The sequence below is a fragment of the Syzygium oleosum genome, unplaced genomic scaffold, assembly GCF_021117445.2.
Source record: "Syzygium oleosum isolate NSW1041296 unplaced genomic scaffold, Sole_v2.1 Sole_v2.49, whole genome shotgun sequence".
In the NCBI taxonomy this organism is placed as follows: Eukaryota; Viridiplantae; Streptophyta; class Magnoliopsida; order Myrtales; family Myrtaceae; genus Syzygium; species Syzygium oleosum.
This window is the reverse complement of record NW_026607533.1, coordinates 1,579,753-1,594,725: the sequence shown is the minus strand read 5'-3', so window position 1 is coordinate 1,594,725 and position 14,973 is coordinate 1,579,753. Positions and strand designations below refer to the sequence as shown.

The window sequence follows — 14,973 nt, the reverse complement described above, 5'->3', positions numbered from 1 at the left end:
CGACCGTGTTTGTAGAAGTGGGAAAGCTTGCCTTGGATGAGAACCATTTTTGAGGTTGAACGTCAGGTCATCGACTCCTTTTTTATTTTGGTAGTTTCAGTAAAGTGTGCACTGGTAGTCAGAGGTTTGTTTTATTGTATATATGGTGGAACAAGTTGAACAAGAAATGGAAAGGTATATTCTCCCAATTCTCCCAGTTTAAGTTTGTCCGGGTGTTTTATGGTTTCCGTTTGCGCGATTAAATCTCTGATGTTTAGTTGAGGTCGGCGATAACTTGGGACGTCGCAACTGTTCGACCAGAGGCGGGATGTCGCGGGCTTGACGGGGGTTCGGGGCATGACACCGTTCCCGCACTTTTGCTTCTCTCATACGTCCCATTTTGGGGTCGCTACACCCCAAATCACTCACCTCCACACAATTAGTATGTAGTCGGAGATTTTTCCTTCTCTCATCATCATTATTTGAAAAACGAAACAGAGCCACGGGAAGCATTCCTCTCATCTTTATCTATCTTTCTTTTACTTCTCAACTCTAAACACTAGATTTGCTTGACTCCTTCGTGCTCTCTTCTATCGCATAAACTATGCACAAGAATCAACTCCTCCTCCTCCTCCTTTTTCTACATCGATCTTTTAGCATCGCCATCGAAAATAATCGGTGCACCACCTCTTGCAGCAAGGTCGCGAACATAAGCTACTCGTTTTGGCTGAGGGGCGACCCCAAGAGCTGCGGTAACCACAAATATGAGCTAGCATGTGTAAATAATCGCACTGTTTTGGATTTGTACTCGAGCCAGTACTATGTACGGCACATTGACTATACCAACTTCACCATTAGGATCGCCGATGTCGGGCTACCAAAGGGCAATTGCTCATCTCTTCCTCTCCGCTCTTTGTCGTGCCCCAACTTCCGGTACAAACCGCATTGCTATGAATGTGGGCCATACACGTGCATAAGTCCAAAGTTATCCAAGACCATGGCGATCGTGGACTGCACTAAGGCTGTTGATTCTCGATTTAACATCGACGCTTCCTCGTGCCTTGATGGGATCAAATTTTTGGATTTCTCTAGTACGAGAAGGCGAGTATATGCCATGGTCGATGCGAATGTCTCGTATGTGGAAATTTCATGCACTGTAGAGCTTATGGCCATGATACCAGGTTGGGTTGATGGTAACAATCTTCGTTCCTATGCGCAAATTCATGATCTGATGGTTTATGGGTTTGAGCTTTCCCGGCTTCCAGTTGCTTGCAAGATTTATGGCCAACATTACGGCAAAAGAACACTACAAGTGCCATAACTTGTGTACGGCGCTCACTTTGGTGCCATAAGTTTTTTTTGGATCACTTTAGTGCTAAAATTTTTGAAAAACGATCACTTAAGTGCTAAAATTTTTTAAAAACGATCACTTAAGTGCCAACTCCGGTGCCGTACACAATTTTTCGCCGGAAATCCGACGTGGCATTTTTTTTATTAATTTCTGAAGCTGACGTGGCTCGCCGGAGATTGGCACTTAAGTGATCGTTTTTCAAAAAATTTAGCACTTAAATGATTGTTTTTAAAAAATTTTAGCACTTAAGTTATCGTTTTTCAAAAATTTTAGCACTGAAGTGATCCAAAAAAAACTTATGACACTTAAGTGATCGTTTTTCCTCCGACTTGGCACCAAAGTGATCCGAAAAAAAGTTATGGCACCAAAGTGATCTCCGTACACAAGTTATGACACTTATAGTGTCCTTTTGCCCCAACATTACTATGATTGCGACATCAACAAAAAGGGCCAAATTCACTGCAGACACGAGAAAGGTAAAGGGACTTTTGAGTTTGTTTAGTTTCCTTAAAATACAAAAGAAAATTGTGAGGATATATTTGGTCAAAACCTGTGAAATTCCATTTAAACGTGAAATGGAGCTCTGTCATCTGTATATTTTTTTCAGAGCCCGTGTGATTTGAAAATTCCCATTAAGATCAAGTAGTTAGGTAAATGCTGATGTGGTATCTCATAAGGATAATGATAAGTACATTTTAATTCATGTGTCTATATATTTAGTTCTAATTCCGCCAACAAATCTAACTGGATTAAACTGATATACTCATTGCTCAATTAGGGTCTAAATAAGTGTCTTTAAATTTCTTCACCTTCCACTTGTCACATATTTAATCTATTTCGCAGGAAAAATTATCGATTACCTCCTCATTATCGGCTTGGCTATGGGGACGATCTCGTTATATGGCATCGGTAACATTACTACAATCTTCTCATTGTGAAATTAATTTAATGTTTCCAAATGCAAACATTTAACACGCCCACAAATTGGTTATCAGAATTATAACGTGCCCACAATTTTCTGCTTCCCCAAAATTACAGTGCCATTCATGGTTGTGAAATTTATCTTGGGAACCCCATGCGTGATGATGTTGCTAATATGCAAATGGAGGAGAAGACACTTAGCAATGGATCGAAACATTGAAGAATTTTTGCAATCTAACAATAACTTCTTGCCGATAAGGTACTCTTATTCGGACATCAAGAAAATCACGAGTGATCTAAAGGACAAACTAGGCGAGGGAGGGTATGGTTACGTGTTCAAAGGAAGACTTAGAAGCGGTTGCGATGTAACGGTGAAGATCCTAAAAAAACGGGAAAGCAAACGGGCAAGACTTCATTAGAGAAGTGGCAACCATTGGAAGAATTCATCATGTTAATGTGGTTGAACTCATTGGATTTTGCTTCTAAGGCTCCAAACAAGCTCTTGTCTATGATTTCATGCACAATGGGTCTTTGAATAAGCACATTTTCTCACGAAAAGAGGGGATTTCTCTTGATTGTAAGAAAGTGTACATGCAAATTCTACACTTTGATATTAAGCCTCACAACATTCTTCTCGATGGGGATTTCACCCCAAAAGTTTTCGACTTTGGGCTTGCAAGATTGTATCCCACGGACCACAATACCATGTCTTTGACTATCGCAAGAGGAACCTTAGGGTACATGGCTCCAGAGTTGGTCTACAAGAATCTTGGGGGCGTCTCTTACAAAGCTGATGTCTATAGTTTTGGCAAATTGCTGATGGAAATGGCCAGTGGGAGGAAGAATTGGGACGCAGTTGTAGAGTGTTCCAATCAGACTTAGTTTCCTTTATGGGCTCATGACCAACTTAGTGAAGGATTGGACGTCTCGGTGGAACAAGTTAGCGAGCAGGATAGAAAATTAGTAAAGAAGATGATAATAGTTGCTCTTTGGTGCATACAATTGAATCCTAGCGAACGCCCTTCGATGCGCAAAGTCTTGGAAATGTTGGAAAGAGAAGCAGATGACCTACAAATACCTCCCAAGCCACTGTTTTATCCAACAGAAATGTCGACAAGGGATGATGGAACTTGGACTGACGAAGGCAATGATACTATATTCACTTCATCAACTAGTGCAATAACTTGTGGAGATTCTCATCTTGAGTATGCTAGTACTAGTACTGCACAAGTATATAGACATATTAGTACCATTTGATCCCGTGACATATGTGGCAAATAGAAACGTTGTATTAGTAAAGTTTTATGTGAAGCCCACCTTTCATGGCTATCTTCGGATTGTATATATTTATGACTTTGTTTATGGATATTATTACATATGTTTCTTTAGCATTATCACATTAAAGATGACATTAGTTATTCGAATCCATAAGAAAACCTAGTGAGGACTTTCAGCATATATTACGAGGAGTTGAGTTATCCCACACATCATGTGGCTTCACGGCATTCCTACGGTCTTTATGAATGATATTGAAAATGACAGATGGAGAGGAATGATAAACAACCACTTCAGTTTAAAGTAGATCTGTCAAAATGGGTCTCAAATCCATTTATTAACTCAAAATTGTTGAAATGGGTCATGTATGGGCCATCTCAGATGTGAAGGGTCTAGTTATAATGGGTTCTAAAATGAAAAGTACAAAACATATCAGTTTAAATGGGTAATGTTATGAATCTATTTCCAACTCACTTAAAAAAATGGCTCAATGACTCAAGGCAGCCCATTTAACTGCTTGACGTACAAGATCTCTGACCCAACCCACCTCAACCTGCAAGCCCAATGACTCTCTCTGCTCTCTCTCCAGTCCCTGGCCGTCCACCTGCAAGATCTCGCTAAGGATCGCGTAGGACATGCCGCCCCTCGTTGATCTCCTGCGTGAGCGCGTTATCCCCTCACGTGCGGCGGCGAGGAATCTGATGGGTAAGTACGACTGTACGAGATCAGGCGGTTACTGGGGCGGGGCACGTTTGTGAAGGCGTTCGTTGACGAGGGGCGGGGCATGGTGATCAAGGTGGTGAGCAAGCGGAGGTGGTGAAGGGGAGATAGCGGCACATGTCAAGCGGGAGATTGCCATCATGCACCGGCTACACCACCCGCGCATCGTGCACCAATTCAAGGTGCTAGTGCCGTGGACGAAGATCTACATCGTCATGGTGTTCCCAAAAGGCGGCGAGCTCTTTGCCAAGGTCGCCGAGGGGCGGATTAGCGTGGACCTCTGCTGTCGCCACTTCCAGCAACTCGTCTCCGCTGTCAGCTACCGCCACTCCCGCGGTGTCTTTTACCGCGAACTCAAACCGGAGAACCTCCTCTTGGACGAGAATTGGAGCCTATGCGTCTCCGATTTCAGGCTCAGCGCCGTCTTGGACCAGGCCCTTGCTGACTGCGTCCTCCACACCCTCTGCTGCAAAGAAAAATCAACGATTAACTAAGTAGTGACCCGTGGTTTAAGAAAGAAAAATCAATAGCTTTTTGCAGATTTCTTTAATTTTTCGTTTATTTATTTTTTTAAGATATATTGGGCTTTTTTCTTTGCTTTTAAGGTGGGTTATGTTAGTGTTCAAAAAAAAAAGGCGAGTTTCGTGGGTGTTTCTGGATTGGGTTTGGGTTCAATTAGACATGGACCATCTAAATTATTTAGCAAATAAATAGATCAATTAGGTTAAAGGGGTGAATTGAATTGAGCCCATTTACGATCTACCTGAACCCAACTCAACTCGCATATGTCCCACCTCTAGTTTAAAGGAGCTGGAGTGCAAGACAATTACCCACACATTAGAATAAAGAATCCTCAAAATCATACTTTTAATCACATTTGAATTGTTACATCTTCATGAAAATGTGTGATCTTAACAAGTGCAACGCACATGGACTGCACCGAAACGTGTAAAAGGCATAAATCACATTCTCATTCTCATTCCGATTCTTATTTATTGTTCCCTGCTGTGATCTTATCAAGATTTCTCATCTTAGATTCCATCTCCACGCCCTTTTTTTGTGCGATAGTTTCTCGAATAGCAGTCCAAATCAACACTTGCGTGAGAGAACAAGACCAAGACTAAGATGAAAACTCTGTTTGTTTCGCGGAAAATAAATGATTTGGAATACATTTTCTTTAAAATGATCGTTTGTATTATTTATAAAAATGAATGAACGAAAAATATTTTCATCGTTTACAAAAATGTATAAACATAAATTGTTGTCGGCAATAAAAATATTTTCAATTAACTAATAATTTCAATCAATATAAGTAATCAGTTTAAGGAAAATATTTTCCAAATCATTTATTTCTCACGAAATAAACGGAGCCAAAGAGAAAGAAGAAGGCAATGAGTGGCGAAGGCGAATTGAAGACTGCGGCACTTGCGCGGTGGGGACGCTGGTGGAGCCACGGCCCCATCCCGCGAACCAGCACGCTGCCACATGGTTCTCCAGCTAGGCTCGCCCCGTGAGCGGCTCGATCCCTCGCATCGTCAACCTCAACCAAAGTGGTGGCGAGAACCCGCACGTCCACGTCTGGTTGATGATTAGGCTTTTAAGAATTGAGTTGATGAGGCCAACGCTTTGCAGGTGTTTGCTTGTCCGATGAACAAGATATGCGACGCGTTGAACTGGTGTGGGAAGAGGTTTGAAGATGCTACGCGAAAAGCAAAGGCGCTCATGGACAATGTCTGGCATCACCGTGAGTTTTCTCTTTATTTTTTCTTGCCAAACATGTCTCTGTAAACAGAGAGAAACATTCTGGATTTATTCGTTAATACATATTTGATTGGTGATTGATTGCTTGTTAGGGTTGTCAATGGTTCGGTTCGGTTCAATTCGAATTGAAAGATGTATATATTTTGATCTGAACCGAGTTCCAAACCAAATATGACTCAAACCGAAAAATCCGGTTCGGATCGGTTCGGCTCAGTTCGGATTACGGTTTTCTCTCTTCATTATTTTGGCGAGCGGGATGAAATGGGTTTTTCCTTCGACCCCTTCCCTTCGTCCCCCATTGACGGAACCATGGAGGCGTCAAGCAATCTTCTCCAAAGTCCTGACCACCCACCACCGCACACAGATCCCGACACATCACCTCCGCCACGCCACCACCAACAACGGAGGCCCCCTCTCTTTCGGCCACCCACAACACACGGAAACTCAACGCTACAATAGCACCACCTCGCGGCCGCCTGCCGCACAGGACCTCGGCCTGCCGTCGTCTCCTTCGATTTGGTGGAGACGCCTCCAGATCTGGAGACTCGATGGGCCAGGGAGGCGTCGAGCCTCCAGATCTGGATGCTCGATGGGTCATGGGGGGCTCTGTTCCTGAGTTCACACCCAACAAACGTCGGCTTTCCCCAAAAGCCGCTTCGGAATCTCGAAAACTTGACATGGTTCCATGCACTTCTTTGCATAGAGAGACAGAGGCAGAGAGATTGTTCTTTAAAATACTGAAGAAGTTGGTGGTTTTGTTGCAAGAGCCCTTCCTTGCTCCATCTAGAGGCAACTCTGCTTCTGCCTTCTCTCTCTCTGTTCCATTTGTTAAATTAGAGAAGTAAGTCCCCGCTTCCACAACTTGACACTCGGAAACAAAAGCCAATGGAAAAGGAAGAGGTGAGACGGAGCCATTATGGAAGAGAGAAAATGGCTAATAACTGATGGGAGGGAAGAGACAGAGCATCGAGAAGAGGAATCACAGAGAGAAGTAGTAATGCAATTTTGCAGCTTTGCTCCGAGGAGAGAGAGGAATTAATGGAGGTGGCTCTGTTAAGAGTCAAAAAGCTCAGTCGGAGATGAGGACGAAGAGAGAGACGGACACTCATAATAAAAAACCGAATTCATATTGGTTACCTGAACCGAACCAATCCAATCCGAATTGAATCTGCCAAAAAACAGTTTATTTTCCCATAATCCGAACCGAAATAAAACCGAGCCGAAAAATTCAAAATTTTCGGTTTGGTTCGACTCGATTTCAGTTTTGGTTCGGGTTTCGGTTCGATTCTTGACACCCGTGCTTGCATATATTTCTTGTCTGTTTCTGCAATATAAGCGAACGCTCTTGAACGCTCTTCATTGACATTGTTTGGGAATCAGTTCAAATGATCAGTCATCGGCTTCTTTTGCAGTCGCCACCTAGGAACTAACATACATGGCTTCATAATCTGTGTATTCAATCTGCCAATTATTTATCTAAGGGGAGCCTCAACTTTGATGTGCAGTGCTGTCTTCCGTGGTTATTCTTTTTTGCAATTTATGTCACAGTTCGTGTATATGACAAATTGCCAAATGGATAACATAGCATAGTCCCGCACCAGACTACTAAAACAGACTACAAAACGAATCCAGACCTCTCTCCTTTCATTTCTAGCTTAGTGCCACAAATTTCTTTAAGCCAAAGAGGGTTAACAAACAAGGGAGAAAGCTCACAGATTTTTTTGTGGACGTTACCATGCATCGACAAAGTGATAACTATATGTTGATGATCGACTATCCGTTACTCTTTTTTCCCAGATTTCTCTTTTAAAATTTTTTCATTTTATTGCCAGGGAGAAATCTAATTTATGGAATCGGTCCAACACGTAATCGGGACAATTGGATCAAAAGATAAAAAGTTTCAACCGTCGGATTATTTTAAGAAGATTGTAACTTACGAACATTTAAGAAAAACTAATGACTATACATGATTGCTGACGTTATTATTTCTTTTCTTGTCGTTGCCAATGTTATTGTTGTTTAACAAAATTATGACATACGAGGATAATTGTTCACTGATAGGGCCTTTAAGCTTAAGAGCTGTGGAGAAGTGTTACGACGACAGAGGTATGTCAGTAAGAATTAAAAAAAAAGATTTACCAATGCATTTCATTTTTTTAATAACATTCAAATTTGAATAAAAAAAATCCTCAAATCATACTTTTAATCACATTTGATTTATTACGTTTTCAAGAAACTATGTGGTCTTTACATGTGCAACACACATGGACTGTACCGGGACATATGAAAAGGCAAAAATCACGTTACATCTAAAAAAAAAATTCAAAATTAGAAAACTTGGGGTTCGTAATTAAAAAAACAATAAACATGGGAAAAATTATTATTCTACTAAGATTTTTGGTAACATCTTCAAGATGAAATTAAAAAAGGTATTTTCAAGCCAAATGTATCACGCGTGTCTCCGGCCAGAAGTTAAAGTCAAGTGAACCGTATGTTAAAATCTGCTGAAGGTTATACAAATGTCGAGTGTACACATCGTTCAGTACACAAGATTCATTAGAAATTCTTCATGCATTTAGCATTTTGCTTGTTTTTTCTCCCAACCCCTATCCAATGGGCCGATCCTAGCCCGGCCCAGCTTCATTCTGAGCTAGCTGCGTTGGGGTGGGCCGGCCCGAGCCGAGGTCGATCGCAGTGCATAAATTGGCCCCTTGTGCTTGTGCCTGTGCCGTACGCTCACCGGCTTTTGACTGTTCAGCCGACCATTCCCACACTTTTCCGTCTCGTCCCATCATTGTTGGCTGCTACACCACAAATCACTCACCTCCTCAAACAGAGCAACAGAAGTTATTCCTCTCATCTTTGTCTTTCCTCCTTTTGCATCTCAACACTAAAACACTCAGAGTTGCTTGCTGAATTCATGCTTTCTGCGATTGCATAGCTGATGCTCAAACATCGACTCTTTGTTATATATTTTCTTCTTCATCTTCTACTACTACTACTACATTGATCTTTTAGCATTGCCGTCAAATATAATTAGTGCACCACCTCTTGCGGCGAGTTCGCAAATATAAGCTACCCATTTTGGCCGAGGGGGAACCCGAAGGTCTGCAACGACCCTAACTATGAGCTAGCTTGAATAAAGAACCACACCATTCTCGATTTGTACTCAGCAAGTACTATGTATGGTACATCGACTATACCAACTACACAATTAGAATTGCTAATGTTGGGCTGCGAAAGGGAAATTGCTCATCTCCTTTTCATGGCCATCAAGACATTGAATGTATTTGTGACTATTTTGATGGATCATAATTATGATTGTATCATTTTTTGCATTTTCATATTAAAGATGTCATTGATTATAATTTGGATTTTCAGATCCTCTAGAAAATCTAGTGAGGACTTTCAGCATAGTCTTGCGAGGAGCGCGTCTGGGTTTCACAGTCTTTGCTTAAAATACTAACTAGCACACTACGCATGACTTCCCGACACTACGGTGGTCATTATGTATGCACTTCATGCCAATTGTCGATACGAAAAAAAAATGACGGATGAAGAGAAATGACAAAATTTAGGAGAGACGATAAACAACAATCTCGTGATTACTTATCTAAGAGGAGCTTCGACTTTGATGTGCGGTGCTATCTTCTGTAGTTATAGCATTGTCCAGCACCGGCTATTAAAACAGACTAGAGAACAAATCCAAACCTCTCTCCCTTCATTTCTAACTCACTGCCACAAATCTCTTTTAGCCTAAGAGGGAGAAAAACAAAGGGAGAAACACTCACAGAATTTTTGTGGACGTTAGCATGTATAGACAAAGTGATAACTCTACGTTGATGATTGACTCTCCCATTACTCTTTTCCCAGATTGTTTTGAATTTTTTCCATTTCATTGCCAGTAAAAATCGTTTTTACAGAAAAATTGGTCCTATACGTAATCGGGACTATTGGATCAAAAGATTCAATTTCCGACTGTCGGATTATTTTAAAGGAGTTGCTTATGGACATTTAAGAAAAACTAATAACTACAAGATTGCCAATGTTATTATCTTTTTCTTGTCATTGCCGATGTTATTGTTGAATAAAGAAAATTTCGACATACGGATCATTTGATTTATGTACATCTTCAAGAAGATGTGTTATTGTTGATCACGGAAAATTAGAATCATGGATGTATGTCACTAAGAATAAGAACAACGGTGTATCAATGCATATCATTTATTTAATAGCACTCAAAGCTCAATAAAGAATCCTCAAATCATACTTAATCACATTTTGTTTGTTACATCTTCAAGAAAATTTGTGATCTTTAACAAGTGCGACACACATGAACTGTTCTGGGAACGCATGAAAAGGCATAAATCACGTTGCAGTGAAAAAATTGGCCCTTTGTGCTTGTGTCGTCCGTCGACCGGCCTTGATTTTCAGCCAACCATTCCCACACTATTGCTTCTCTCATACGTCCCTTTTTTTTTGTCGCTACACCCCAAAGCACTCACTTCCACACAATTAGTTTGTAGTCGGAGATTTTTTCCTTCTCTCCTCATTATTTTAAGAAAAAAACAGAGCCACTAAAATTATTCCTCTCGTATTTATCTATCTTTCTTTTGCATCTCAACACTAGACACTAGATTTGCTTGATTAACTCGTGCTCTATGCTATAACCGATGCTCATAGATCAACCCCTTGTTCTATTTCTTCTTCTTCTTCTTCTTCTACATTCATCTTTTAGCATTGATGTCAAAAATAGTTAGTGCACCACCTCTTGCGGCAAGGTCCCCAACATAAACAAACCATTTCGGTTGAAGGGCGACCCAAAGGGCTGCAGTGACCCAAACTATAAACTAGCTTGCATAAATAATCTTACCGTTCTAGATTTGTACTCGGGCTAGTACTATGTACAGTACATGGCTCATCGATGTTGGGCTACGAAAGGGTAATTGCTCGTCTCTTCCTCTTCGCTCTTTGTCATGCGGCAATTTCAACTACAATCCGGTTTGATATGTATGCGGGAAATACATGTACACTGGTCCAAAGTTATCCAAGATTGTGGCAATTGTGGACTGTACAAAGTCCGTCGATTCTCGATATTACATTAACGCTTCCTCATGCCTTGATGGGGTCGAATTTTCAGAATTCTCTAGGACAAGAAGGCGAGTATATGCCGTGGTCGATCCGAAGGTCTCGTGGGTGGAAACTTCTTGCACCATTGAGCATATGGCAATGATACCATGGTGGGTTGATGGCAATTATCTTCGTTCCTATGCGCAAATTCATGAACAGATGGTTTATGGGTTTGAGCTTTCATGGCGTCAAAAAGCCTGTAAGATGGAAGTTCAAAGATTGTTATACGTGCAACATCAGCGACAAGCACCAAATTTATTGCCAGGCCAAGAAAGGTAAGGACTTTTGATTCGTTCAATTTCCTCAACAAAAAGATAATTGTGAGACTCCTGTGAAATTTCATCTAAACATGAAATTGAGCTCGGTCATCTATATATCTTTTCACAGCCCACGTGATTTGAAAATGGCCGTTAAGATCAAGTAGTTAGTTAAATGCTGTTTTGGTATTTTGTGCGTATATTAATAAATTATTCATTTGTCTATTTATTTAATTTGAATTCTGCCAACAAATCTTAGTGGATGGACCTGATATACTCATTGCTTGATTATGGTCTAATTAAGTATCTTTTTATATTTCTTCAGCTTTCATTTGTCACGTATTTAACCTCTACATCTCTTGCAGGAAAAATCGACCGTTACCTCTTGTTTATCGTCTGGGTAATTCAAATGCTCTCGGAAAATGGAATCGGTAACATTACTACAATCTTCTCTTTGTGAAATTGATGTAATGTTACTAAATGCAAGCATTTAACACACCCGCAATTTTCTTGCGTTTATCCCAACATACAGTGCCATTCGTGGTTGTGAAATTCATCTTGGGAGCCCCATTGGTGATGATGTTGCTCCTACAGATATGGAGAAGACACTTAGCAATGGATCAAAACGTTGAAGAATTTTTGCAATCTAACAATTACTTCTTACCTATAAGATACTCTTACTCGGACGGGCGGTCTTAAGGACAAACTAGGTGAGGGACGGTTCCGTGTTCAAAGGAAGACTTCGGAGTGGCCGTGAGGTGACAGTGAAGATTCTAAAGAAGGGGAATTCAGACGGGCAGGACTTCATCAGTGAAAGCTACAATCGGAAGAATTCGTCATGTTAATGTGGTTGGACTCATTGGTTTTTGCTTTGATGGCTCCAAACAAGCTCTTGTCGATGATTTCATGGGCAATGGGTCTTTGGATAAGCACATCTTTACACGAGGACAAGGGACTTCTCTTGATTGCAAAGAAGTGTACGAGATTGCTCTTGGAGTGGCTAGAGGGATTGAGTATCTTCATCGAGGTTGCGACATGCAAATTCTACACTTTGATATTAAACATCACAACATTCTTCTTGATAGGGATTTCACCCCAAAAATTTCCGACTTTGGGCTCGCGAGATTGTATCCCACGGACTACAACACCGTGTCTCTAACTGCTGCGAGAGGAACCTTGAGATACATGGCTCCGGAGTTAGTCTACAGGAACCTCAGGGGCATCTCTTACAAAGCTGATGTCCACAATGTTAGGAAATTGTCGATGGAAATGGCCAGTAGAAGGAAGAATCTAGATGCATAGGCAGAGCATTCAAGCCCGATTTACTTTTCTTTATGGGTTCATGATCAACTTTATGAAGTATTGGATGTTCCAGTGGAAACAAGTTAGAGAGGAGGATAGGAGAATAGTAATGACATGATACTAGTTGCTTTTTGGTGCATTCAATTGAATCCAAGTGATTGCCCTTCAATGTGCAAAGTTCTGGAAATGCTAGAAGGAGAAGTAGTTGATCTACAAATACTCCCAAGCCACTTTTTTATCCGGCAGAAATGTCAACAAGGGATGGTGGAACTTGAACTAACAAAGGCAATGATACTATTATCCACTTCATCAATTAGTGCAATAACTTCATTTGATTTAATTTCTTCTTAATTGAAACCCTTTGCAAGTGCATGCAACAAACATTGCAATGCTAAAGAATCTCATCCTTGTTCTTGTTATTCTTTTACGCGGGTACTATCGATGCGGGAATTTATCTAATGTAAATGCATAAGCTACCCCTTTCGTCTAAAAGGTGATTCGAGGAGCTGCGGCCACTAAAAATATGAGTTAACCTGTGAAAATAATTACACGATTTTAGATTTATTCTCGAGCAAGTACTAGCAATGAATTGACTATAAAAACCACAATCTAACTCGTGACATCGGACTGCAAAAGTGTAATTGCTCGTCTCTTCCTCTTTGCCCCTTGTCGGATCGTAACTTTAGCGAAGGTCCTTATATAGTTGTGGGAGCTACAATAGATATAACAGCTGCACATTTTCCATGACCGTGGTAGTTATGAATTGCGCAAAGACCATCCATTCTCCTCGCATATTTACACATTTCCCATAAAATACCAAAATATATTTATTCAATCAAGTACTTAACTCTTCAAAATCGACTCAATCCAGTAATTCTATTGAAAAAACTTAACGGCATTAGCTGATGGGGTCGTTTTTTTCGTTTAATTGCCATTACCTGTACACTTGGGACACAGTGCCTTGTTAAGATGATACCATGTTAGCAAATTATATTAGACGGCCAAGATGCTTCTACATCATCTTTCTTCATCCTACACATTAGAAGGCCAAACGACTCTTTTATCAAATAAATAAATGTATATTTTTCGATAGCAGGTTGATAATAGTTATATTTGAGGTTATGTCCTTTGAGTAGATAGACGGCTGTGCTCCTGTTCTTATTGAGTTGGGGGTGTGACAACTTAAATGCCCCCACGAGAATGGTGGCCTCAGAACATTGCGGTCCTGTGATTTTGGAAATCAGTTCAGATGATCAGCCATCGGCTTCTTTTACAATTACCACCTAGGAACTGAGATACGTACTTCATAGTCTGTGTATTCAATCCGCCAAATGGCAGTTGAGTGGGTCAAATCCTGTGAATACTTGTGTGGAAGAGCTTCAACTTTGATAGCTTGAGTATAGCAGTATTATCAGACGAGCATAGGAGATATTAAAATCACCAATAAAAAAAGAATTAGTTCAATGGGTTCTACAACATATTCTTATTTGGTGTTAACAAGTGCCTCAAGGTGCTTTTTAACAAAATACTTTCAGAATACGTAATTAGTGAGAATTATCGTGGAAGATAACACAAAGTTGTTTTACATATCTATTATTTAAATTTTTTTGAATCCATGGAATTTCTCAATTTTCGATCTTGACTTTGTGAATCATCACGACTCTTCAAGTTTGAATTTGTCGCTTTTAATGTTTATTTACCATGTAAAAGCCATCGTCTCTACTTCGGTTTCAATATTCATATCTCCCTTCAAACAATAATTGCGATATGTCTTGATCATTACATTAGTATTTGGCTATGGATTTTTCTCTTATGCCCGACCAATCAGTTTATTGTCTCAACGCATTCATGTCTATGCCCGCAAAAAGGTGGACCGTTTTTTCAATAATCTACACATTATGGGCACAAAATTCTTTCCCAATAAATCCTATTCTCATATGCCTCAAATAAAACACAAGGTTAAACATTTTATGGCAGTAAGTGTATGCTTCTATGGTACAATTTGAATCGATTTTCCTATTTCAGTTAGTAATTTTTTTTTATTTTTTCCCTCGTTAATCCAACAATGATAAGAAGTATCTATAGTTATAATTATGGGGGATGGGATCTTAATTTGAAATAACTCCTTTGGATGTCCCACATGTTAGTCTTATATATGATGTAACTTTATTTCTAATTTAATTATTATAAACTATTCCTTTTTTAAATAAATATTATCTTCTAAATAAAAATTTGGTGATGTTCTTATGTGAAAATATCATCAATATGGTCTGCAAA

General features: G+C 40.1%; 3 protein-coding genes across 4 annotated transcripts; all 3 read left to right on the top strand.

The window, feature by feature from the left end:
• The first annotated feature begins 378 nt into the window (after positions 1–378).
• On the top strand, positions 379–12,976 carry LOC115665478 (LEAF RUST 10 DISEASE-RESISTANCE LOCUS RECEPTOR-LIKE PROTEIN KINASE-like 2.5). 2 transcript variants are annotated; one of them, XM_056307042.1, is made up of 5 exons: positions 379–1,273; positions 1,755–1,806; positions 2,174–2,239; positions 2,369–2,573; positions 12,110–12,976. In XM_056307042.1, exons 1-5 carry the CDS (start codon positions 584–586, stop codon positions 12,237–12,239), a joined length of 1,143 nt encoding a protein of 380 aa, XP_056163017.1. In that variant the 5' UTR covers positions 379–583; the 3' UTR covers positions 12,240–12,976. The 2 variants fall into 2 exon arrangements, with proteins under 2 accessions (XP_056163017.1, XP_056163018.1); XM_056307043.1 differs by lacking the exon at positions 12,110–12,976 and having other exon boundaries at positions 393–1,273; positions 2,369–2,837.
• LOC130136748 (uncharacterized) lies at positions 10,680–12,103 on the top strand. Its single transcript, XM_056307047.1, has 3 exons — positions 10,680–11,412; positions 11,760–11,825; positions 11,927–12,103. The coding sequence occupies exons 1-3, from the start codon at positions 11,033–11,035 to the stop codon at positions 12,024–12,026; spliced, it is 546 nt and encodes a 181-aa protein (XP_056163022.1). The 5' UTR covers positions 10,680–11,032; the 3' UTR covers positions 12,027–12,103.
• On the top strand, positions 12,301–12,696 carry LOC130136739 (rust resistance kinase Lr10-like). The gene has a single exon (XM_056307001.1). The coding sequence runs from the start codon at positions 12,301–12,303 to the stop codon at positions 12,694–12,696; it is 396 nt and encodes a 131-aa protein (XP_056162976.1).
• Positions 12,977–14,973: the final 1,997 nt, after the last annotated feature.

Bases quoted from the DNA above. Each gene is read 5' to 3' on its own strand.
- LOC115665478 (XM_056307042.1), top strand. From the start codon at position 584: ATGCACAAGAATCAACTCCTCCTCCTCCTCCTTTTTCTACATCGATCT. The intron at 1,807-2,173 runs GTAAAGGGACTT...TCTATTTCGCAG, and splicing joins TCACTGCAGACACGAGAAAG to GAAAAATTATCGATTACCTC. The intron at 2,574-12,109 runs GTATGGTTACGT...AAACTAGGTGAG, and splicing joins GACAAACTAGGCGAGGGAGG to GGACGGTTCCGTGTTCAAAG.
- LOC130136748 (XM_056307047.1), top strand. From the start codon at position 11,033: ATGTACACTGGTCCAAAGTTATCCAAGATTGTGGCAATTGTGGACTGT. The intron at 11,413-11,759 runs GTAAGGACTTTT...CATCTCTTGCAG, and splicing joins TTATTGCCAGGCCAAGAAAG to GAAAAATCGACCGTTACCTC. The intron at 11,826-11,926 runs GTAACATTACTA...CCCAACATACAG, and splicing joins GCTCTCGGAAAATGGAATCG to TGCCATTCGTGGTTGTGAAA.
- LOC130136739 (XM_056307001.1), top strand. From the start codon at position 12,301: ATGGGCAATGGGTCTTTGGATAAGCACATCTTTACACGAGGACAAGGG.